The 23,724-nt window shown below is 52.3% G+C and overlaps 1 protein-coding gene across 3 annotated transcripts; it reads left to right on the plus strand.

Moving 5' to 3' along the window:
* TIMELESS (timeless circadian regulator) lies at window positions 1–22,629 on the plus strand. 3 transcript variants are annotated; one of them, XM_075551466.1, is made up of 29 exons: window positions 1–85; window positions 10,367–10,526; window positions 10,677–10,830; window positions 10,927–11,041; window positions 11,117–11,179; window positions 11,473–11,574; window positions 11,746–11,901; window positions 12,128–12,261; window positions 12,463–12,550; window positions 12,815–12,991; window positions 13,581–13,798; window positions 14,021–14,124; window positions 14,245–14,414; window positions 16,121–16,258; window positions 16,355–16,506; window positions 17,642–17,739; window positions 17,828–17,954; window positions 18,058–18,259; window positions 18,519–18,664; window positions 19,247–19,329; window positions 19,413–19,530; window positions 19,608–19,690; window positions 20,078–20,220; window positions 20,368–20,539; window positions 20,612–20,680; window positions 20,787–20,905; window positions 21,436–21,652; window positions 21,785–21,892; window positions 22,025–22,629. In XM_075551466.1, the coding sequence occupies exons 2-29, from the start codon at window positions 10,430–10,432 to the stop codon at window positions 22,096–22,098; spliced, it is 3,627 nt and encodes a 1,208-aa protein (XP_075407581.1). In that variant the 5' UTR covers window positions 1–85; window positions 10,367–10,429; the 3' UTR covers window positions 22,099–22,629. The 3 variants fall into 3 exon arrangements, with proteins under 3 accessions (XP_075407581.1, XP_075407580.1, XP_075407579.1); XM_075551465.1 differs by lacking the exon at window positions 1–85 and adding an exon at window positions 7,961–8,504 and having other exon boundaries at window positions 21,436–21,634; XM_075551464.1 differs by lacking the exon at window positions 1–85 and adding an exon at window positions 7,963–8,504.
* The last annotated feature ends 1,095 nt before the right edge of the window (window positions 22,630–23,724 follow it).

Below are 23,724 nucleotides of genomic sequence, written 5' to 3' on the forward strand. Positions count from 1 at the left end.
CCCGCGCTCGCCCCGCCCACCCCGGCGGTGGCGGGAAAGTCGGCCGGGCTGCGGCGGACGCCGGCTCCTGGGGCCGCGGGACGCGGTGAGTGCGTGGGTGGGGCCCTCGCGGCGCAGGGAGGGTGCCCGCGCACCTTCGCCCCGTGCTCCGCGCGGCCGGGGGAGCGGCTCTGAGCCCCGAAGGGGGACGGGAGCGCCGGGAGACTTCCGCTGTGACTGCCCGCGGGCCGCGCGGACCCCGGGAAAAGGGCGCGGGGCCCTGCTCGTGGCTTTAGACTGACTTCCTCCGCCTCCTCCTCCTCCCTTCGTCCCGAGAGGGCAGGGCCTCGGCCGGGGTCTGGTCCCCGGACCATGCGCCCCTCATCGAAGCCCCTCTCCCGGAGTCCTTCGGCTCCCCGCGAGCCACGCCCGTTACCTCAGTTTAGGTCTTCCGAGACGGAAGATAGCTCCTCTGACCGCCCTCTAGAGGGTTCTGAATCACTGACCTCGTGGTGAACAGCTCAATGCTTGGCCGGACGCGCCATCAAAACAAACACACTGCCCGCGAGTCCATTGTCCCGCACAGCGACCCCGGAGGACTGTGTGCAGCTGCCGGGGGCTCCCAGTGGGCGCGAGCCAGACGGTGCGACCCGGGGGCTCCTGCCGTGTAGTTCATAATGGTGACTGTCGTGACCCGGCACGCGCTTTCCCGGGCTATATATCTTTGCTGTTATTATTATTGCAATTATAGCCATTTCTTAGGGAAGTTAACAGAAAGCATCCGTGTCTTTGATCTCCAGCAGCCAAATGCTTCCCTCTGGCCCTCAGCTTCGTAGCAACAGCGTCGGTTGGCGTCTGCCTTGGCTGTGGCTCAGGAACCTCCCCGCTGCGCGGCCGCACAGTGCCCGCGTCTTTCTTTGCCCCCAGCACTGTCGCCCCTGATAGTTCTGGTGCCTCCACCAACACATACAGGACCTCACCTGTGCTCCATTCATGCCTATTCTTCCTTCATGGTCCAAGATTTTCTCCTTTCCTGCTTCGGACGAGGCTCGCATAGCAAGGAGAATGGCAACACTGAGCAATACCCCAGTTGGAGTCCTCTAAGAGTTTTATGCATGGTCAAACAAAATGATCCGCAGGCTATACATCTTTAAGGGACCAGAATGTCTCATCTTTCTGCAATGGAGCAACTGGTAGATTTGAGCTTGTGACGTTGAAGTCAGTACTTTTCTGGCAGGACCACCAGGGCTTAAAAGGATGAGTAAATGTGTGAAGCTCTGAACATTGTTGCAGGGCAATAGTCTTGCAAAAACACTTGTAAAAGGTAATTGCTAGAAAAATGAACTAAAAATAATGTTGTATGACTTTAAAACTAGTAGATTCAACAACCATGAACCTTTGAACTTGCTATGCTGTTGTGAGTTCTGACACATAAAGACCCCGTGTACAGGACACCACCCATTCTGCACCATCGTCACTCTTGTTCTGAGGCCACTGGTCACTCCGTCTCGTTGGAAGTCATCTTCTTTTCTAATGACCTTCGACCAAGCAAGGTGCCCAAAGTATGTAGGACAAAGTCTCACCATCCTTGCTTCTAAGGAGCATTCTGGCTGCACTTTCAAGACGGATTTGTTGGGGATAGCAATGGTACTTTCGGTATTCTTCATCAACACAGTGATTCAAATGCATCAGTTCTTCCACAGTCCTCGTTATTCATTGCTCAACAGTCTCGTGCATATGAAGTGATTGAAAAATCCTGGGCTTTGGTCTGGCTCACCTTCAGCCTCAATCAAAGTGACATCCTTGCTCTTCAGCTCTTTCACGAGATCTTGTACAGCAGTTTTGTGTAATGCGACATGTCCTTTGATTTCTTGACTGTTGCTTCTATGGCGTTGACTGTGGAATCAAGTCAGATGGAAAAATTTTTGTTTGGAAATTCTTGATAAAGTTCCATCTTTGCTCTTTTTGTCACACTGTTGTCTGTTGGTCGGCTTGTGAAGATTTTTGTGTTCTTTGTATTGAGTTGAATTCATCCTGACGGCTGTAGTCTTTGTCTTCGTCAATGTTTCCAGCCCTCTTAGCTTTCAGCAAGCAAAGTTGTGTCATCTGCATATCACAAGTGATTAATGAGTCATTCTCCAATATTGATACCGTTGCATTGTTCGAGGCCAGGTTGTCCAGAGAAACAAATCAGTGACATTCATCTATGTACAAGGAAGAGCTTTATATTAAAAAGCCACTTTCAGTCAAGAAGGCAGTCCAGCCCTGCCCAACTCAAGTGCATAGACCCATTCCAAGCAGGGCCCTCTTCAGACTCGTGGGGCTGCAGGCCGGCAGCAGGGAGAGCACAGCCTGTTGGTGCAGAGCCTTGTAGATCCCAGGTTAGTGGGAGCGTGGCAGTGCGCCCACAGCTCTCAGGTGTGGTGGGCCCACGTGGAGCCGCCTCTGAAGGTGGACACAGTCCGAGTGAGGAGGAAGTGGCAGAGCAATTCTCTGTTTGTCTCGCTCTTATGTAAAAGATGTGACATCAAGGAGATGTCATCCGGCTGCAGCTTGAGTGACAGGCTTTGACTCCACCCCTAGCCAAGAATGTCTAGTTGTCATAATCCCTAACCATCACATTCTTCTCAGGTGATGTGCCTAGCGTACAGATGGAATAAGTTTGGTGAAAGGATACATTTCCTGACTTGAAACCATGCCCAATCCCTTTCTTCTGTTCAAACACCTACCTCTGGGTCTATGTACAGGTTCCGCGTGGGATTAAATGAAATGTACTGAAGTTCCAATTCTTCTACATATTATCCATAGTTTGATATCACCCACACAGTTGGTTACCTTTGCATAGTCAATAAAAACAAGTAAACATCTTTCTGCTGTTCCCATCAGCCATGATATTGTTTCCTGTCTTTTTCTGAATCCTGCCTGCTTGAAGTTCTGTCCTCTCCCTGTTGAAGTACTGCTACGGCTGGTTTTGAATTATCTTCAGCAAAATTTTCCTTGTGTATAAAATTAATGATATTGTTTGATCATCTTTTGATGGCACCAATGGGGATCTCTTCCGCTCGGTGGCCAGGTGTCTTCCAAATGAATAGGCTTGCCGGCTCTCGGGGGCACCTGCAGTGCTGCCTCCGTGTGTTGAAACCTTTCACTTGTTAGCTCATCCGTTCCTGGAGCCTTGTTTGTCACCAGTGGACCTCTTCGGCTACTCATTGAGCTGCTAACCACGAGGTCTGTGGTTCGAAGCAGCCGGCCGCTTCTGGAGAGAAAGACGAGGCTCTCTGCAGTGGTCCACTGCTCTTCATCGGGGTTTCGTGAAGAGCCAGTTTATTTTTGTTTGTTTTTTTCTCCAGAATTAGACTTCCACCTCTTTCGTCCTGGCCTTCTGCTAAAACCTATCCAGTATAGGTGGCTGGGCTTGTCTTTGAAGTGTCTGTGGCTTAGCTCCCAGCACCACAGCAACGTGTAAAGCAAACGGGCCTGCGAGGAACAGCTCGATGGAAATAGCACTTCCAGAATTATGTGGACCTAGATGGAGGATATGCCCTGAAACAGTAGCTTCTCCCCCTTTGGTAGCAGCTTCCCACTGTGGTATTGTTGTTTACTAAAGGTTTCTACGATGCTGTGACAGTACTTTCCGTGCATCTGTTCTTTCCCAATGTGTGGGGTAGGGTGTGCGGTTCCTCCCTTCACTCGTCTTTGTGGGAGAGGGAGGGTTTGGTGGAGGTAGCGATCATGAGACCACATTCTCTCATGCTTGGGCATCCGGTTAACTTTGACGGCGAAGCAGGAGTTGGGACTGTTTGAAAACTCACTTGCTGTGGGCGATGAAAATGACCTCAGGGGTGAAGGGTCTGGGGAAAGAGACCAAAGTTCGTACTCCGGGCTTTAGAGAAGAAAAGAGACTTCTGTATTTTAATAGGTTTAGAGCAACGAGAAGCATAAACTTTGCCAGCCCATCTGTTTCAGAGAAGACAGTTAATAGGAAAGGAGACCTTTGAGCTAAAGAAGGGGAATGGGAGGGAAAATCCAGGAATGTAGCAAGAACTGTCTTTTAAAAACGTTTTGACTGAATAGTACCATTTAAAAAACGAGTATTAAAATTTTTAAAAAGACAGCAGCAGCTTTTTTAAAAACTGTTTCTACTGTGAGATTGAAGACAACTCTCAACAGTTAGACCACAGAATGTTGCTATTTGCTAAAAGGGGAACACGGTTATTGTGAAGGGCCCCACAGGAACCCGCGGAGGGACTTGAGTCCCGTCAACGGGGAACTCAGTCTCCTCGGGAAGAACAAGAAGCGGCTTCAGTTGACAAGTGCTGGGGACTAGAAAGGGGCTGGTACAGCCCACGGCCTGTGGTCACGTGCAGAAGGTGATGGAGGGCGTTACACTGCACTTCCACACAAGACGGGGTCTGGGTACGTCGCCGCCTCATCCATGTCGCTATCCGGAGATTGGGTCTCTTGTTGAAATCCCTAACTTCTGGGTGAAAATTACATCCGGAGGGTTCGGATGAGGACAGGTGTTGCTTGTTCTGTGTCTCCAGAACAGAAAGAAGAGTTCATTCTTGAAGAAACAACATTAAACTTGTTTCACATTCAGCTGCTTTAATTCAGTGAAGCCACCACAGCTTAAAACAAGGATGGCTGAAAAGTCTTGGATAGCATCTTGTATGTTTCTGAGAAAGGAATAGTTCAGCAGGCTGATGAGTAAGATCTAAGAGGTTTACAGGTTAGACACCTGTCTGGGAGGCTTTCATGCAATATAATTTAGCTAATGGGGTAAAAAGGACATCTTTACCAGTGATTTCTCTTTTAAATCATTTTATTGGGGGCTCGTACAACTCTTATCACAATCCATACATCCATCCATTGTGTCAAGCACATCTGTACATTTGTTGCCATCGTCGTTCTCAAAACATTTGCTTTCCACTTGAGCCCTTGGTATCAGCTCTTCATTTCCCCCTCCCTCCCCGCCCCCATGTACCAGTGATTTCTAGGATCCCTCATCTGCTTCAAATCATTTTCTCTTTATGTACCTAGATTTTATATGGTGGTTCTTGTAAGCATTCATTTCATATGCTTTTTCTCTCTTCCTTCTTTTATTGAAAAGGGCTTTTGGGTTTTGTAGTCAGCATTGTTATTTTTATGTACAGTGTTTAATAATATACCAAAGTTTCTGCAGCTCTTCCCAGCTTTTGACTATTTGGGCTGTTTTCAAGACTAACTGTCAACCCTGATCGATGTGGTGCTGTCGCGTTCTTCCGAGCCGGACCTAAGCCGCGCCAGACGAGGAACGGACATTCATGGCGAATGGGACCGCTCCTCTCGCTCTGTCCGCGGGCCCCTAGCCTCTTCCCGCCATTCGCTTGTCGGTGCGTGGGGGAGGCAGGGGTGCGGAATCCGGCTTGCCCTCGCACGTGTGCTTTTTAAAGAAATTGTTATTCATCTGTCTTGCTTTTGCACGCTAGCTGCTTCCGCATCTGTGTCTGTGTCAATCTGTATTTTTGGCTGGTGTGATGTGTGTCTGCAGTGAATAAACCGAGCATTCGAAAACGTCAACAACAAAAAAAAGACTAACTGTCAAGAGACCACTTACCTTCACACATCTGACTAGGGTGTTTATGCTCTGAGCTTGTTGCTCATCTGGAAAATGAAGATGGCTGCACTTGCCACCTGCAACTGCGGCCAGAGTCAAAGTGGAACAATCCGTGGAAAGCGTGCACTAGAAGTACTGCTCTGGTCCAAGTAGTGTTCTCTCCTGCCCCTCCCTCCCTCATCTTTTCCTGGATTTTCCGTTCTCCAAAATAGGCTCACTCGGTCAAAGGCTCTGACGTAGAATGATCTGTTCGCTCATTCAGCAAGTTATTTATGGCATGTTGACTATGTTCCAAGCTCTGTTCTCTGCACGCGGTGGGGTGGGGATGCTGCGCCGAACAGCAGCAGGAAGCCATTTCTCAGGGAGTTTCCTGCCCGTTAGTTTAGCCGCTGACCTTTCTTACTCGGGGTCCCGATGTGGCAGCCAGAGGATAGACATGCTGTCTTCATTCCTTATCAAGTGGAACAACAGGCGTAGTTTATGGACCCTGATTGGACGATAGGCCCTTATACTGAGATTGCATAGATACTTTCTTGATGTTAAACATTTTTATGAAACAATGGTGCTAATAAATGTTAGTGTGTTTTGTTCTCATTTTTAATATCTGCCCAGAAAAAATACCAGGACGTTTCAGCCTTTTGTTGGTGCCTCCAGTGCTGAGGGACATATTCTGGTTCGTGCAACCCTGGCGCGTGGGGACCCCTTGATCTGTACGTTTGTATCATCCTTCAGAGTTTACAGAGTGCTTTCTTCGGGGGGGAGGGGTCGTGGATTCTCAGAGGGACTGTGTAAGGAGGTTGAGTAGCCATTCCTGTCAGCCTGGATTCTCTAGGAAGCTGACTCTGGAAGGGTAGGAGTGCGCGGGGTTATTAAAGGGTATCCCTGTCATAGAACAAACTTTGGGTAGCCTCGAGGAGAAGGGGATTCTAGAATGCTTTGCTGTGCTCATGCGGAACCTCTCCATTGATCAGAGGCAGTTGTGCAAACAGAACAAGGGAATACTGCATACTTTTAAAAAAAATCATTTTATTAGGTGCTCTTACAATTCTTACCGCAATCCATGCATCCATCCACTGTGTCAAGCACATTTGTACATTTGTTACCACCGTCATTCTCAAAACGTTTTCTTTCTGCTTGTGCCCTTGATAGCAGCTCCACTGCATGCTTTCAAGTCCAGGAAGGTGTGCATCGGGGTTGTATCCTCACCATACTTACTCTTCGCTTTTTAAATTAATAAGTCATTTTATTGGGGGCTTCTACAGCTCTTGTAACAATCCACACATCCATTGTGTCAAGCACATCTGTACATATGTTGCCATCATCATTTCAAAACGTTCTCTTTCTGCTTCAGCCCTTCAACCACACTTAGGCCATCTGTAAACAAGCAAGTGATCAGCGACTGCCCCCACCTGGCAGCTTTACAATGGTTGCCTGACCCATTTTCCCCTCGCATTCTGCCTGTTGCTCCGCAGCCTGGTTTTTGTCCAAGCTGCAGGGGATTAGAACCTGAAATCCTAGATCTCTGACATAGCCTCTTCTCTTCTTACACCTGCCAGGACTGGGCCTTCCTCATTTCCTATTCTTCTTCCCCACATCCTCCTCTTGGTAGCCAGGATGATGCCGTGAACCACCTCTGATTTTTGTTTTACAGGTGAAGAAAGAAAGAAAGCACAGATTTGATTGATTTGCTGGGACTTTTTTTTTTTTTTTGAAAGAGTTTGGGAGTTTTCAGTCTTTTTCTATGCCCTGGAAGAGGTTTGGTTTTTTAAAAATCATTTCCTTGGGTGGGGGGGTCTTACAAATCTTATGACAATCCATCATTCACTTGTATGAAGCTCACTTGTCCATATGTTGCCATCAACATTTCCAAAACATTTTCTTTCTGCTTGAGCCCTTGGGGTATCAGCTCCTCTTTTTTTCCCCTCCCCCCCCATGACCCCTTGATCAAGTATACAGTATTGTTATTTCATGTCTTTTGTCTCCCTTGTTCGTCCCCCTGGGGGGTGGGCTATATATATATCCAGCCTTGTGATGGGCTCTCTCTTTCTCCCCCTTCCCTGCCCCCACCATCCCCTACCCTCATGACAATCGCTACTCCCACTGCTGTCCCTGAGGATTTTATCCGTCCTGAATTCTGTGTGTCGAAAGCTCTTATCTATACCAGTATGTGTACTCCGGTCTAGCCAGGTCTGTAAGGTAGAACTGGGTCATGGTAGAGCGGGGAGGAAGCAGCGGGGACTCTTTATAAATATTAAATCCTTATTTGGAATTGGGTGAGCAGCCAGAAGGACTGAGGGAGGTGGTCAGCCCGGGAGCCGCCTCTGCTTTATTGGCCCCGTTCAAAGACTCCCCTGTCACACCTTCCAGGACCAGCGTGAGCGGTGGTCTCTGGCTCAGCATCGGGACAGACTGCCCTGCTCTCTGTTGTTAGCTTCCTAGGCTGCCGCTTGGAGGAGAGAGCGGACGGGGCAGCCCTTCAGTGTGTGTGTGTGTCCATACGTGCACACATGAGGGTGTCTGGTTTCTCTTTGAGGAGAATCGGAAGCTCACCCACAGGTGTCGGGTTGGCAGGTGCCATGAGAAAGGGCTGGGCACAGGGTCTCCCTTCGGCCCTCCTGGTCCCCCAGCGAGTGTTTTCACTGATGCCCGCTGGGCTGAGCTGTCAGAAAGTAGGCTAGGGCTGGGCACGGCGGGGGTGGATGATGGCAGGCAGCTGGCAGACTGGGAGCCAGTGACGCAAGTGCGGGAGCCACAACAGGCTCTAAACCTTAGGCCTGGCACACGACCCCCTTCCTGTGGGGGGGCGGGGGTGGAGTCAGGCAGGAGGTGGGTAGGAGCATGAGAAAAGGGCTTTTCAGAAGATTCTGCGCTGGCCCGGGAGCAGTGCCGACGGACAGGATGGATGGATGGTTCTGATCCCCGGGCCAGGGTAAGCAGCCCCGTGGGCTTCTGGTTGTGTCTGTGTGTGTCTGTTGCGAGTGCTGGGATTCTGGGTCCGTGTCTACTCCTTTCTCAGAGGAGGGATCTTACTAAAAGGGGGGGTGAGGGGTGCTTTTAGAGAGAGCCGACAAGCCAAAAACCAAACTCATGGCCATTCATAGCGACGCTATATGACAGGGTAGAACCGCCTCTGGCCTTCTGAGAGCATCACTCTATGGAAGTTGAAAGTCCCATCTCTCTCCCTTTCCCTCCACCTTCCTGGCTTCTACCCTGATGACCAGAATTTAGGGTCACTTTGGGGAGCAGAGTGAGGGCGCTCGGTACACCCCTGGTGCTGCATGCAGAAGCCTCGGGGCTCCTCAGACCCTGCTGAGCAGAGAGGCAGCATGCTCAGAGCTGGGTTCCCCTCATACCCGTGGCACGTGATGTTGAGCGACGTCAGCGTGTGTGGAGGGGCTCGGGAAGGTGGGGGGGTCTTGAAATACTGAGCGAGAAGCCTGTTCCCCCCCCCCTCCCAGGGGTGGAATGCCCAGTGAGCATGGGTTTACCCCAAGCCGCGGTGAACAGCCTCGGGAAACTACCGCTTAGTAAGTTCGCCCAAGGCAGGCCGCGCTCCCCTTGCTTACTGGGTACACCTTTGGAAAGAGGCCTGATTCTTACGGAGGAGCTTTGGGTCAGGAGGCAGACTGGGGCAGAGTCTGGTGTGGTGGGAACTGGGGTGCGAGTGTTCGTTGCTGGTCTGTGAGTAGGCACCATGAGCCCGGGCTGGAGCTCTGGTGGTGTGGTGGGCGCCACGTTGAGCTGCTAGCCACAAGGTCCAGCCGTTCCCTGGGGAAAGCTGAGCCCGTCTGCTCCTGTGAAGGCTGAAACGCAGAGGGGCAGTTCCACCCTGCCCCTCCCTAAGGCTGGCTCTCTGAGCGCGAGACTCTGAGCTCGTGTGCTTCTTTCTAACCAGCCTTCCTTTTGACGAGGCTCGTGGGCTCTGAAATAGACTGGCTCCCGTTTATCAGAGCAGGCCAGCATAGGGGCCAGTTGTTCATGTTTAGCTCGGCCCCGCGCTGCGTTTCAAGGTTTCCTGGAGCGGGAAAGAAAGACACAATGCACAGGGGGCCCTGAGCTTCGGTTAAGGGTGATGCTGAACACATGCGGAACTTAATGAACTGAACTCAGTCCTTGAGGACTCTAGAAACGGCAGGCGTTTTAGGCCCTATATGTGTATCACAAAAATAAAATGGAATATTGAAGAAGAATTAAAGGTTTCCTTGGGGTTTTGGGTTCTGAGCAAAGTGAGGCCGTGTGTTCAGAATAGTCTAGAGCAGTGGTTCTCCACCTTCCTGCTGCCGCCAACCTTTCTTATAGTTAAAGGGCCTAGAGCAGGGTCCTCAACCTTTCTAGTGCTGCGACCCTTTAATACAGCTCCTCCTGTGGTGGTGACCCCCCAACCATAAAACTATTTCCGTTGCTTCTTCATAGCTGTCATTTTGCTATAGTTATAAAGCATCATGTGACTATCTGATATGCAGGATGTATTTTCATTGTTACAATTTAACACAATTCAAGCATAGTGATGAATCACAAAAACAGTATGTCGTCATATATTGTGAAATATTTTTTCTAATGACAAATAAATGAAATTTTGTCTTGAAGCATGGTGTAGCATGCTCTTGACACCAGGTACTGGTATGTGGGCATATCTGCATGTGGGTGGACCCGCCTGGAGACAGGAGCAGTGTCTCGGTTCCCAAGACCATCAGAAATATGTTTTCTGATGGTCTTAGGTGACCCCTGTGAAAGGGGTTGAGGCCCACAGGATGAGAACCGCTGGCCTAGAATCTTTGCTTGTCTCTGCAGACAGCGTCCTTCCTGCCTCTCCTGCCTCCGTGGGCCGTCTCTCTGCTGGCTGGTCACTGTTGTATGGACTTGTACATGATGAATTGTGAACTCCTGGCTACGTGTAGTGCCCTGGGGTACTTGGAGGGAGACACTTACCACAAGGAGCCAGATTGCTTAGGTGAGTTCACCTTGTGAAGGAAACAGGTTTGGGGTGTGTTTTTTTAAGCTCCAGCTAAGGTGGTCTGTGGAATTTCTCAAGCCATTAGTATGACAAACTCCTGGAGCTGCTGGCAGAATTCCATGTCTTTGTCTTGTTCTGCCCCTGCAGAGTGCGTGAAGGATTTGATTCGGTACTTGAGGCATGAGGATGAGACCAGAGACATACGACAGCAGCTGGGGGCAGCCCAGATCCTGCAGAGTGACCTCCTGCCCATCCTCACCCAACACCGCCAGGACAAGCCTCTCTTTGATGCTGTCGTCAGGTTGAGTCCCCAGTCTTTAGTGTTCAAGCTGCTACGCTTGGGTGTGGGCTCGGGGAGGAGATTATACAACTTCTCTCACCGCCACTGTCCCCGCAGGCTGATGGTGAACTTGACTCAGCCGGCCTTGGTCTGCTTTGGCAGCCTTCCCAAGGAGCCCAGCTTCCGGCACCATTTTCTGCAAGTGCTGTCCTACCTGCAGGCCTACAAAGAGGTGCGGCTTTCAGTTCTAGGGTAGTAAGGCAGGAGCGAGAGGGTGGTATCTAAGGCCCCTTCCCCCATTTCGCAGGCCTTTACCAGTGAGAAAGCTTTTGGAGTTATCAGCGAAACCTTGTACGAACTGCTGCAGCTGGTAAGTGCGCCTCTACCTCACAAGATCCCGTGGGCCAGTTGACAGACACCTCATACCTCGCCTAGGCAGCACTCGGCCTAGGCACAAGAAGATGGGGTCGTGCCTGGAGATGTGATTCTAGCCTTTGGGAATATAGTAGTCCCCTCCCTGGCTCTGTCTGCCTCAGGATTGCTTGAACGTTTCCTCCTCTTGCTTCATGGATCCTGGTTCTCGTGCTTGCCCCGTCCTCCAGCCAGGTTAGGTGCTCCTGCGGCCGTGTGGAGCCTTCATCTCACTTTCCCGCTTCTGACCAGGGCTGGGAAGAGCGGCAGGAAGAGGACAACCTGCTGATTGAGCGGATCCTGCTGCTGGTCAGAAATATTCTGCATGTTCCAGCCGACCCCGATCAGGATAAAGTAAGAGTGTTGGGTAGGCTGAGTTCGCGGTCCTGGCTGGGTTTCCTGGCTTCTCTGTCTTCCGATGAGATGGGGCAAAGACGCGTGGTTATTGGAATGAGTGGAGCGCATCCCGGCAGGGCAGTAGACCTGAATGGCCCTCCCTCAATCCCCTGCCCACTCACTGCGCAGAGCATCGATGATGACGCCAGCGTTCATGATCAGCTTCTCTGGGCAATGCACCTCAGTGGCCTGGATGACCTGCTTCTCTTCCTGGCCAGCGCACCGGCGGAACAACAGTGGAGCTTGCATGTGCTAGAGATCATCTCCCTTATGTTCCGTGACCAGGTGAGGTCCTGGACTGTCGCCCCAGTCCCCTCTCCCCTGGTCCTTTCCCGCTCTGCTGCCAGAATTGTTCTCTAATTGCCAGCTACGTTGTCTGCTGTATCCAGGGGTCTATCAGCCGCACCCGACCATGAGTTCCCGTTAGTTACGTGGTCCTGTTGTGTTCACAGAGGCCCGAAGATGAAGAACGACCATCCTTTTGACTCTCCCCTCCTTTCTGCAAATCTAGAACCCTGAGCAGCTGGCAGCAGTAGGGCAGGGACGCTTAGCTCAGGAGAGGAGCGCAGATGTGGCGGAGCTGGAGGTGCTGCGCCAGCGAGAGATAGCAGCAAGGAAGACTCGAGCCCTCCAGCGAAGCAACAGGTGCGTGGCAGAGATCTGCGCTCCCCACTCCCTCTCGGGCTGTGCTTGCTGACGGCCGGGCCAGAGCCTCAGGCAGTGTCCGACAACATTCGCAGCTGCACTGTGCGCACGCGGATGTGCTGAGAAAATCAGCACAGGGATGAAGCTTCCAACGAATCGAGGAATCACCCCGAAGGTGGTTGTTTTTGTTTTCTCCTGTAGGCATTCTCGATTTGGGGGCTCCTACATTGTCCAGGGCCTGAAATCCATTGGGGAGAGGGACGTCATCTTTCACAAAGGTCTTCATAATGTGAGTATGCGCACGTCTGGGGCAGGAATGTCGTGGGGTTGAAGGACCAGACCTCAGAAGGGCCAGCTTCCCCGAGGGTAGAGCTTCTATGGACTTAGGCCTAGAGAGCTGGAGACGGGGCATGGAAGAGGGGCGTGGGCATTAGCCATGTTGTCCTCACTTCTGTCTTTGCCTAGACCCAAACTAAGGGAGATAATTGTAGCCCCAGGGAGAGGGGAGAGCGCTGGCCAGGATTAATTCTAGCCCCGCACCCCGTATCCCCAGCTCCAAAACTACAGTTCCGATTTGGGGAAGCAGCGGCGAAGGGTCCCTAAACGGCGCCAGGCTGCCCGGGAGCTGTCTGCTCAGCGCCGCTCGGCCCTCAACGTGCGCCTTTTCCTCAGAGACTTCTGCTCCGAATTCCTGGAGAACTGTTACAACCGGCTCATGGGGGCCGTGAAGGTGAGGACCTTGCACCTAGAACTGGGGAGGAGAGAGGAGGGGGTGGGGGGCATGGACAAGCAGAGCAACTCGGGGTGGGTAGCCGACCCTGGCAGGTGTGTGGTCCAGGTGGTAGGAAGGGTTTAGAGCAGCGGTTCTCAACCTGTGGGCCATGACCCCTTGGCGTGTCAAACGACCCTTTCACAGGGGTCGCCTAACACATCCTGCATATCAGATATTTACAGGACAATTCATAACAGCAAAATGACAGTGATGAAATAGCGACGGAAATAGTGTTAGGGCTGGGGGGTCACCACAACACGAGGAGCTGTGTGAAAGGGTCGCGGTGTGCGGAAGGTGGGGAACCGCTGGCTGCAAGGCTTCTGCCAAGTGTTTGGGAAAGACGTCAGCAGGGAGGTCTTGGTGACAAAGGAGGCTCTGGAGAAATTGCCCCCAAAGAAGGGGAAAGACTGTGGAGAGACTGGAGAGGTGTTGGAACTTGTGGCTCCCAGAGCCCTGTCCCAGGGTGTGCGGGGTGCCCCCTGCCGTGCCGGGACGGGAGGACGTGGAAAGCCTGAGGTCCGAGTGGCCTGTGTTCTCTGGACCTTAGGACCACCTGCTTCGGGAGAAGGCCCAGCAACACGACGAGACCTACTACATGTGGGCTCTGGCTTTCTTCATGGCCTTCAACCGAGCCGCCGCCTTCCAGCCAGGCCTGATTTCCGAGACCCTCAGCGTCCGGACCTTCCACTTCATTGAGCAGAACCTGACCAACTACTACGAGATGATGCTGACCGACCGCAAGGAAGCCGCGTCCTGGGCACGCCGGTGAGTCGGGAGGGCGCTGAGGTCAGCGTGGGGACTCTTGGGCAGACTCTGACTGCCCGAGTTCTGGGAGATGTCCCTGTCCCATCCCCTCTGTTTCAAGGTTGACGTGATCAAGCTGGCGAGGCGGGGACTCTTGGGGAGGAGTAGGTTTTTCATACACGGGTGCTGTGTCTGTGAGCCAGAGCCTTGAGTTAGTCTCCAGGTCATCCTTTGTCCTCGCAGGATGCACTTGGCTCTGAAGGCCTATCAGGAGCTGCTGGCCACAGTGAACGTGATGGATATGTCCCCAGACGAGGCCGTGAGGGAGAGCAGCCGCGTCATCAAGAGTGAGGCCCTCGTCTGGTCCCCCGGCACCGGGCCCGAATCTCTCTTCCCAGCCCCGTCCACTTCTTGCTCCTGAGCTGTGCAGACCAGCCCTCTCATGCCTCGCTCTTCTCTCTTCCTAGACAACATTTTCTATGTGATGGAGTACCGAGAACTCTTCCTAGCGCTCTTCCGAAAATTCGATGAAAGACACCAGCCCCGCTCCTTCCTTCGCGATCTGGTGGAAACAACCCATCTCTTCCTCAAGATGCTGGAGCGCTTCTGTCAGAGCAGAGGGAGCCTGGTGGTGCAGGTAGTGGGCAGCCCCAGGGTGTGCGAAGACCCACAGGGGGCTGGAGGGGCCTCTTCTCACATTCCCTGCAGCTCAGTCGTGTTCATTAGAACTGCTCTGTACCCAAAAGACCAAAGGTTGGTTTGTGTTGCCGCTCTCATCGATCCTTGTCGTGTTGGTGTTACCCCGATTTGGTGTTACTTTTGCCAGCGAGTCGATTCTAGCTCGTAGGGACTCCATACAGATGTGCCATAGTAACTGAAGTCCACACAGCAAGCGTTAACTGAATACCGATCATGTTCCTCGGCACACAGGCCCTGAGAACTAATTTCAGAATTTAATTTTGCTGTAGGATTTCCTAGCTATGCCCGCAACATTGTCCTGAGACGGTGAGAGCCAGAAGGGCAGGAGCTCTGGGACCTCGTCCTGTGGTGGTTACTGGTAGAAAAAGTCAGGCTGCTGCACTTGTTCGTCCTCCAGCTCCCCCAAACTGGAATGATAATCTGGCCCCGATTTACTCCCACTTACCACCATAGAGCCGATTCCGACTCAGCAACTGCAGGGCAGGGCGGAACTGCCCCTGTGGGTTTACGAGACTGCATTCTCCCTGGGAGTAGAAAGCCTCACCTTACTCCCGAGGAGCAGCTGGTGGTTTCAAACTACTGACCTTGAAGCTATCTGCCCGGCAGGAAGCCACCACACCCCCAGGGCTCCTGGTTCTCTGAATAAGGGACTTTGTGGGGGGGCGGGACAGCGGGGAATGGAATGTGAGTTTTGCATCGGAACCTTCCTATAATTTCAGTTGTTGCTGCTTAAAATCCTGTTAGAACTAAACTGGGAGGTGGTGCCGGTGAGGCTTTGTTAAAAGGGATTTTTCCGCTCAAAGTTCTGCGGTGTGATCAGTAGCGATAAAACAGAAAAGAAAAGCTCCTCTGGCTGTCGAGTCGATTGAACTCATCAGTAGCACCCCTGCAGGGCGGGGCAGAGCTGCCCCCTCGGGTTTCTGAAGATAGGCTTCTCACCCCCCTCCTGTGGAGGGGCTCGTGGGTTGGCACCACAGTAGGTGCTGCTGGGTACATGCTGCCTCCGACTGTGCCGAGACTTTCACGCGATTCTCACGACCGCCCGAGGGGCTATGCAGCGAGCTGTTCAGCCACTTGGTGTCACACGATGCTTGTGAGTGTGCAGAATCAGGTCTCAGATCCAGACCTTCTGGGCCTTGAGTGTCTGTGATCACTTCCTTGAATGGAGCATGTGTTCTCTGTACTACGAACCTCAGCGGTCCCAGGCCACCTTATGGGGCTTTTGAGGTCCCGTGCCAGAGCCGGTTCACAGCTGTCACCTGTGGGCAGGTAGGATTTGAGTATTGACTCTACTCTCTTGCTTTTTAAGAGAGAGAGAAAAAAGCAGCGGTTCTATTCATGTAGTGCTTCCCATATTTCAAAACCTTTTCGTGTGGAATTTCTTCTATAGGATCCTCCTAGCCCCTCAGCTTCCTCCACAGGCTTCTGTTTCAGGTGGAATCTCTGAACTGGGCCAGGTGCTGTTCCTGTGTTCTAGTCCCACATTCTATGCTCACCCGTCTTTTAGCTCTCCTCCTCCCGCCCTCTCATCCCATTGCTTGGTTATTGTTCTGTCCGGTTAGTTAATTTTCCGATCAGGAAGGCCGCCCTTGGAGAAAGGCCTCCGTGCCACCCTGTGCCCTCACACGGTTCTCTTCCCTCTAGAACAAACGAAAGAAGAGGAAGAAGAAGAAGAAGAAGGCGCTAGACCAGCCTGCTGCTTCTGGCAGTGTCCCTCTCAGCCCGGAGGAGCTGGAGGCTAGGTGGCCAGCCCTGGCTGAACAACTACAGTGCTGCCCCCAGGTAGGTGGTCGCAGAAGTCCTGTCTTTCCTGAGGGGCCCTGGGTAGGCCATCCGGGTCTCCCTCCTCTCAGCCCCCATAGCCTTGTCTTCCTCTAGGCCGCGGAGCTCAGTGTGGACTCTGTGGTTCCCTTTGATGCCGCCTCGGAGGTGCCTGTGGAGGAGCAGCGGGCAGAAGCCATGGTACGGATCCAGGACTGCCTCCTGGCTGGCCGGGCACCACAGGCGCTGCGCCTCCTGAGGTCTGCCCGGTAAGAACCTGCCTCCCAGCTCCTGGGCTTCGGGGCCGCAGAGGGCTGTCAGTCTTCAAAAGAGAGGCAGCCTCAGAATCTCGGGGCTCAGGACTGAGCAGTAGGTCCTGGGGGGTTTGATGGTGGGAGCTGTTTCGAGACTGACCAGAAAGCACAGTTAATTAGGGGGAAAAAACAAACTAACGATACGTGTCAGAGATAACCGCTATTAAATTTTAATGCGTAGCCTTCCGGAGTGTTTCTCCCCGACTCTGTGTCCTGTTTAAACTGACCACACACATGCCTTCTTTACGAAAATGAAATGCTCCACGTGCTGACTAGTACCTTCTTTTCTTCACTTCTCAATCCATTGCAGCACCATTTCTGCTCAGATAGGTTTCTCTAATTGTTAATGGCTGTGAAATACCATTATGTGAATATGCACATTTGCATAAATCAAGTGTGAACATGTAGATTGTATGTATTTTGTTCTTCTGTGCTTTCCATTGAAAGGTGGCTTAGAAGGAGAATTGTTTTATTTTCTCCGAGAGTTTTGTGGGGTTTTTAATTGGAGAATCTTGTTGTGTGTGTGTGTGTGTGTGTGTGTGTATACACATATATAGTTGTTTGTTCATCATTTTATTGGGAGCTCTTACAGATATCACCGCCACATTCCATAATTCAAATAGATCACGCATACTCGTACAATTGCTATTCCAATCAGTTTCATAGCATTGACTTTCTCCCTGGGCGCTTCCATAGCAGCTCCCCTTTATCCCCTCCCTCCCCGGAACCCTTGCTGTTGTTATATATAGTTACTAGGATTCTATTGTTTATATCTATATGCATATGATTGATAGATGGTCTTAATTATACATGTGAACATACGTAGGTCTAACAGTATTGATGAGGTGAAACCTATGCCTTAATAGTAAGGGCAGGAAATGGTAAAGAGCCTGAGGAGAGTTATGTGTTTTATCAGTGCAATCCGCACCTCGAATTCCTCCCTCCCCCACCCCGGGGCCCCTTTGTGGGGGCCTGCCCCTAGAGTTCTTTGCGGTCCCACTGCATTCTCTTTCTGGCTAATGAATGAGATGACTGTGACTCGCTTCTCCCGGCCCAACTGTTGCTCAGCGCCTGTCTCTCCGTGCGGCAGGGAGGTGTGGCCGGAGGGCGATGTGTTTGGCTGTGAGGACATGTCCCCAGAGGAAGAGGCCCAGCTGCTGAAACAGGTCCTCTTGGCTCCGCTTCCCCGTGAGTTTCCACTCCCTTCCCAGCCGGGACCAGCCCGCTCCTCCTAGCAGGTTACTGACCCAGTCCCCCCCACCCCTTCTCCCTATAGGGCAGCAGGGGCCAGAGGAACATGGGGCGGAGGAGGAAGAGGAAGAAGAGGAGGAGGAGGAGGAGGAAGAGTTGCAAGCGGTGCAGGTGTCGGAGAAAGAATTTAATTTTCTGGACTACCTGAGACGGTGCGGGCCAAGAGGACTGAGTCGGTCCGGGGGTGGCGACTGGAGCCACGAGGATGGGCCCTGTCCGTAGGCTGACGCCCTCTCCCGCCCTGTCCTGCTTCAGCTTCGCTTGCTCGTCCGTGGTCCGAGCCTACGTACTGCTGCTGCAGAGCTACAAGCAGAACAGTGCCCACACGAACCACTGCGCTGCCAAGATGCTGCACCGCCTGGCCCACGACCTCCGAATGGAAGCCCTGCTTTTCCAGCTCTCCCTCTTCTGCCTCTTCAATCGTCTGCTCAGCGACCCTGCAGCTGGGGCTTACAAGGTGAGGGGCCCCCACGGGCTGGTGCTCTGGAAGAGTACGGGAGCCCTGGGATCAGAGGAATCTTCAGGGAGCTACAGGATGCTGAGGGGTGTCAGGGCCTGGGAGTGACAGCCTGAGAGGAAATGGTTGAGGGAACTGCACGGGGCAGGGTGCTGGAGAGAGTCACGAGGGAGCAGGAGCAGAGGTAGAAAATACCGAAAGGGCTGGTTTATGTATCCCTTTGAGCCAGACTCCTCCAGCCAGCCCTCTTCTTCCCTAGGAATTAGTGACTTTCGCCAAGTATATCCTGGCCAAGTTCTTTGCATTGACTGCCGTCAACCAGAAAGCCTTTGTGGAACTGCTGTTCTGGAAGAACACAGCTGTGGTTCGAGAAATGACCGAGGGATATGGCTCCCTGGATGGCGGGTGAGCTTGAGGCTGGGGGACGAGGGGCAGAACGAACGGGTGGATGCAGTCACAGCCCGGAGCCTTTATTTGCTCTTCCCAGGGTACCTCACTCAGCTCCTCTCGGTCCCTGCAGAATGGACCTTCACAGGGCTCGCTTGGGAAATCGCTTCATTTGACCTTTGCTTCTTATGGGCGGGAGGCAGGGGTGGGAGAGCGAGGGGAGGGAGGAAGCGTGCCCTTGACTTCTGCTAACTTGCTTCTTTGAGTTAGTTGCCTCACTCTTTAGATCAGGGCTCCTCAAACTTTTTAAACAGGGGCCAGTTCACTGTCCCTCAGACCCGTTGGAGGACCGGACTATAGTTTAAAAAAAACACAAAAACTATGAACAGATTACTATGCACACTGCACGTATCTTATTTTGAAGTTAAAAAAACAAACGTGGCAAAAACACCCAGTGGGCCGGATAGATGTCCTCGGCGGGCCGCAGTTTGAGGACTGGTCTAGGTGGTTTGTTCCTTGCAGAGCTGAGTAGGACGGGCCTTTGGTTTTCTCCCTTGGGGTAAAAGCCCTGTGTTTCCCTTTACCCCGTCCACCATGAAGGTCTTCCGGTCGCAGACCTGCGTGGAGCCCAGAGGAGGAGGCCCAGCTTCGGGAACTGTACCTTGCCCATAAGGACGTGGAAGGTAGGAGGATGCCCCGAGCCGAAGTGAAAGTCAGCCTGCGCTCCTGGCCCCCGATTGACTGCCGACTTCCTTCTCCACCGCAGGTCAGGATGTGGTGGGTGTCATCTTGGCCCAACTGACCACTGCCCCTCGAACCCGCAAGCAGGTCATCCACCATCTGGTGCGGCTGGGGCTGGCCGACAGTGTCAAGGACTTCCAAAGGTAGAGGACGTGCCCGGGAGGAAATGGGGGTAGGGAAGCCTCTGTTCCCTCCCTGAGCCCCCTCTCACGCTGATCAGGAAAGGAACCAATATTGTACTGTGGACAGAAGACCAGGAGCTGGAATTGCAGCGGCTCTTTGAGGAGTTCCACGGCTCGGATGGTAAGTGGGGTGGAGCCTCTAAGTCACAGCGGCTCCCAACCTGGGGGTCGGGCGACCCTCTCACAGGGGTCACCCGATTCATAACAGTAGCAAAATGACTGTGTTGAAGTAGCAACGAAAATAATGTTAGGGTTGGGGTGTCACCACAACACGAGGACCTGCATGAAAGGGTGGCAGCCTGAGGAAGGTGGAGAACCACTGCTCTGAGATGAGAGCCGTGCCGCTCAGTGGTCTTCCCTCTGTGTCTTGTTCCTTCTTCTCCATTCGCTGTGTTTCTAGCTTCACATTTGGATGCATTAAGTGAAGTTCTTTCTAGAGAGCTCTGATTCTCTTTAGGAATCCCTTCCCCCATTGCTGTTGGCAAGTCACACATTCCCTCCCCTCTAGATGTCCTGGGTCAGATCATGAAGAACATCACAGCCAAGCGCTCCCGGGCCCGGATAGTCGAGAAGCTGCTGGCCCTGGGGCTGGTGACTGAGCGGCGGGAACTGTACAAGAAACGCCAGAAGAAGTTGGCACGCTCTAGCGTGGTAATGATCTCATTCCGCTCTGCCCACATGGGCCACTGAAGTGCCCCTGAGAAGTAGTTGGAGTGATTCTCCCCACCTCAGGCTTTTTAGGTAGATCAGCTCCTCATCTGGCCTCCTTTTCTCATTTCCCACTCCCATGAATTTCAGCCCAGTGGAGAGGAGCCTCCAGAAGACTTTGACCAGGAAGATATGGAAGAAGAAGAGAACCTATCAGGGGGAAAGAGTGAAGAGGAGGAAGAGGAGGGCTGGGGAGTCGATGAAGGCCAGGGGAGCACAGTCCTGCCAACCGAAAGCCTTCAGCAAAGCCTGCAACAGGAAGGTGAGGGCTTGGGGTGGGGAGAGGCTGGGACGAAAGCCTTGGGGCAGGGCCAACGACTTCTCCTCCTCCTAGGCCTTTCTGCTCCCATCCTGTGGCTCCAGAGCTGCCTGGTTCGAGTAGCAGATGACCGGGAGGAGGATGGTGAGTGGGCACCTGAGGATGGCGGTGGTTGGGGACCTGGTCACGGCACAGAAGACGGGTTCTCTCTTCTCCACATCCTCACCATGCAACCACTGTCCCCGGCCAGGTTGTTCCCAGCCAGTTCCGTTGGTGCCGCTGACTGAAGAAAACGAGGAAGCCATGGAAAATGAACAGTTTCAGCAGCTGTTACGCAAACTAGGGGTTCGGCCCCCCTCCTCTGAGCAGGTAAATCCGCCAGTGCCGTCGCTAACACGGGAATCACTCCTGCCTCCAGAATGCAGCCCTTCTCCCTCGTTACAAATTGCTTTGTTGCTGCTGACCAAGACTGGCAGCAGCCAGACTTCTTCTCTCGTCGCCCGTTTCTGGGTCCATCTTGTCTTCCATGCTGCCCGCCCGAGTTGAAGTGTCCACGTGGGCAGTGGGATGTATCCATTCCCTTGATGTGTCCCCAACTGTATCTTACTAGACTGTGGAGTCCTGGGGAGCAAGGTTCATGTCCTGTTCACCTTCAGTCCCCAGCATCCATCCAGTCACTTCTTCATTTGACCAACAATAGATTCACTGGGAACCTTGTGATATCGCAGCCATTGGTTCTAGACTTGGACCATAGATAAAGGAGCGTAAGTGAGGTTCACGGCCCTTGTGGTTCTTGGCGAATGTACGCTCAGATTGAGTCAGTGAATGCTATCAAAATCTGAAGAAGGAGATCCTGATGCTTCCCCTCTGCTGTGGTTTCCGCCGCTTTGACCCTGTAGGAAGCCTTCTGGCGAATCCCAGCCAAGCTGAGCCCCACGCAACTCCGCAGAGTGGCAGCTTCCTTGAGTCCGCAGGAGGAGAGGGGACCGCTGCAACCAGACGCGGAACTTGCAGGCCCTGGAGAGGAGGCAGGGCATGAAGCGGAGCACCGAGCGCAGGCCCTGAGAGCCCTCCTGTTAGCCCGGAAAAAGAAAGCAGGTGTGGCGCCCCCCACAGGTAATGGTGCCACTGTCCCGCTCCTGGGTGCTGACTCTGTGCCAACCGTGTTCATCCAGGGGGCGGCTGGGGCATTTCAAGGGCGTGAGGACCCGGTCCGCTCAGTCTCTGCCTCTTCTGTGGCTCTTCCAGAGGAAGGGGCTACTACTAGTGGGACGGAGCAGCTGCCGGTGGCTCCCGCAAAGCGACAGCTGCTGGACAGTGATGAGGAACAGGATGGAGAAGAACGCACGGGCAGAGGTAGGCAGTCAGCCGGAACCTTCGTCTGTCTTCTTCCCTCGACCACGCTGATATTCAGCCTTCCAGGCAAACTCCCAGCCTCTTCCCCTAAACATACTTCGGCATTCTCTCTCTCCCGTACCATCCCCTTAGCACCGGAGCTGGGAGCTTCAGGAATCCAAAGGAAGAAGCGACTTCATATTGAGGATGAAGACGAGAACGACTGAAGAGCCCGAGGCCAGGGGTAGAGACAAGCGTGTTTGTAGGTGGTGGATGAATTAAAATCAAAGTTGAAAAGGGATCACCCAGGAGCCAAGGTCACTCCTGCTGGACTGAAGCAGCACATCTAGGTGCACGGCACTTGCTGGCAACAGTGCTGAACCTCTCTGCACCTGTTTTTCTTCTCCCGGTTTGATCCATAGGCCCTGGAGAAATACTCCTCTTACCTCTACAAGTGACTCTGAGAGCGAGCCCCTTAGCTACCGAGAGGAGTGAGTGAAGTACAGAGGGTTCCCTGCATCCCCTATGGGTCTGTTCCTCTGGGCACTCTGCTGCAGGTCGGTCCCAGGACCTAACGGGAGCTTTATGATCCCCACCAAGGGCTCCCATGGTCATTTTTACCCCCTGTGGGTACTCCATAGACACTGCATTTAGCACACATCCTCTAGTTGATGTAGGCTTGTCATGTGGTCACCTCCAGTTGACGAGTGTTTTGTTTGTGGTTTGTACTGAACTGAATTAAACAAGTAAAATTAAAAGTTGGTCTGGTTTGTCAATCTGCCCATCTCCAGGTCCTCCGAGCCCTTCACCAGCTATGCTCTTGAGAGAGCTGTACTTAACGATTAAAAGAATCAATAGTGCTCCTTTATGTCGCCACCCCACCCCAGAAGTCACAAAAATTCATCTTAAGTTCTTTTGTGTGGGATAAATCTGTGTATAACCGAGTACAGGACAAGGCGAAGACCCTGGTGAATGGCTGATCCACCTCTATCGAGGCATTGGCCTGTTATGGATATTTCATATACGTGAGATTAGAACAATGTTTGCCCTTTTGTGTCTAACTTACTTTACGCCGCCTGATGTTTTCAAGGTTCTTTCTTGTTGTAGCTTATATCAGAACTTAAATTTCTTCTTATGGCTGAAAAATACTTCATTTTTTTATATCTGCTTCCTTGTGATAGGGTTTTTATCACCTGGGCGGAGCTCGACTTCTCAGTGGTTTGGTAGCTGAGACATGGTAATGCCCCATGAGCTCTCCTGAGGGATGTCGCCTGCTCCCAATAGAAGTGAACATCGTGGGAAAGCTTGGTTGCTCGCTTTTAGCTGGAGCTGGGTCCTGCATCTGACCTCTGATTCTTTGGACTTAGTGACCTGCTGTCTATATGACTTGCTGATCCGAGTTTCTTCTGACATCCAATTTCATCTTTTCTGCCTTTGCCTTTTCAGTGGCCTTTTGATTTCTTCATGATGATGTCTTTGTCACTGCACACCTAGTCTGGTATTCAGTTATTAATGTTCATTCCACCAAATCTATTCCTGAGATGGTCTCTAAATTCAGGTGGGATGTACTTAAGGTTGTACTTTGGTTCTCGTGGCCTTGTTTTCGTATTCGGTGTTTGGTTATAATGGCTAAGGGTAGTTCTTATTCAGAAAAATTTCAATCTGGACCTGTGTTAATCTGGGTAGAGAAACAAAATTCATAGACACTCGTGTGTAGAAGAAAGAGCTGTATATAAAAGACCAATTGTATCTTGAGAAAACATCCCAGTCCAGTCCATAAGTCTGATATTAGCTTATATGTCCGATACCAATCTATAAATTCCTCTTCAGACTCATGAAACACATGCAATGAC

This window comes from Tenrec ecaudatus, chromosome 6 (genome assembly GCF_050624435.1).
Source record: "Tenrec ecaudatus isolate mTenEca1 chromosome 6, mTenEca1.hap1, whole genome shotgun sequence".
Classification (NCBI taxonomy): Eukaryota; Metazoa; Chordata; class Mammalia; order Afrosoricida; family Tenrecidae; genus Tenrec; species Tenrec ecaudatus.

What these genes read in the sequence shown, in the direction of transcription:
- TIMELESS (XM_075551464.1), top strand. Translation starts at nt 8,478, where the DNA reads ATGGATGGTTCTGATCCCCGGGCCAGG. An exon ending in ACCTGCAGGCCTACAAAGAG is followed by an intron (nt 11,042 to 11,116) that starts GTGCGGCTTTCA and finishes CCCATTTCGCAG; the next exon opens with GCCTTTACCAGTGAGAAAGC. An exon ending in TATGGCTCCCTGGATGGCGG is followed by an intron (nt 18,665 to 19,246) that starts GTGAGCTTGAGG and finishes TCCACCATGAAG; the next exon opens with GTCTTCCGGTCGCAGACCTG.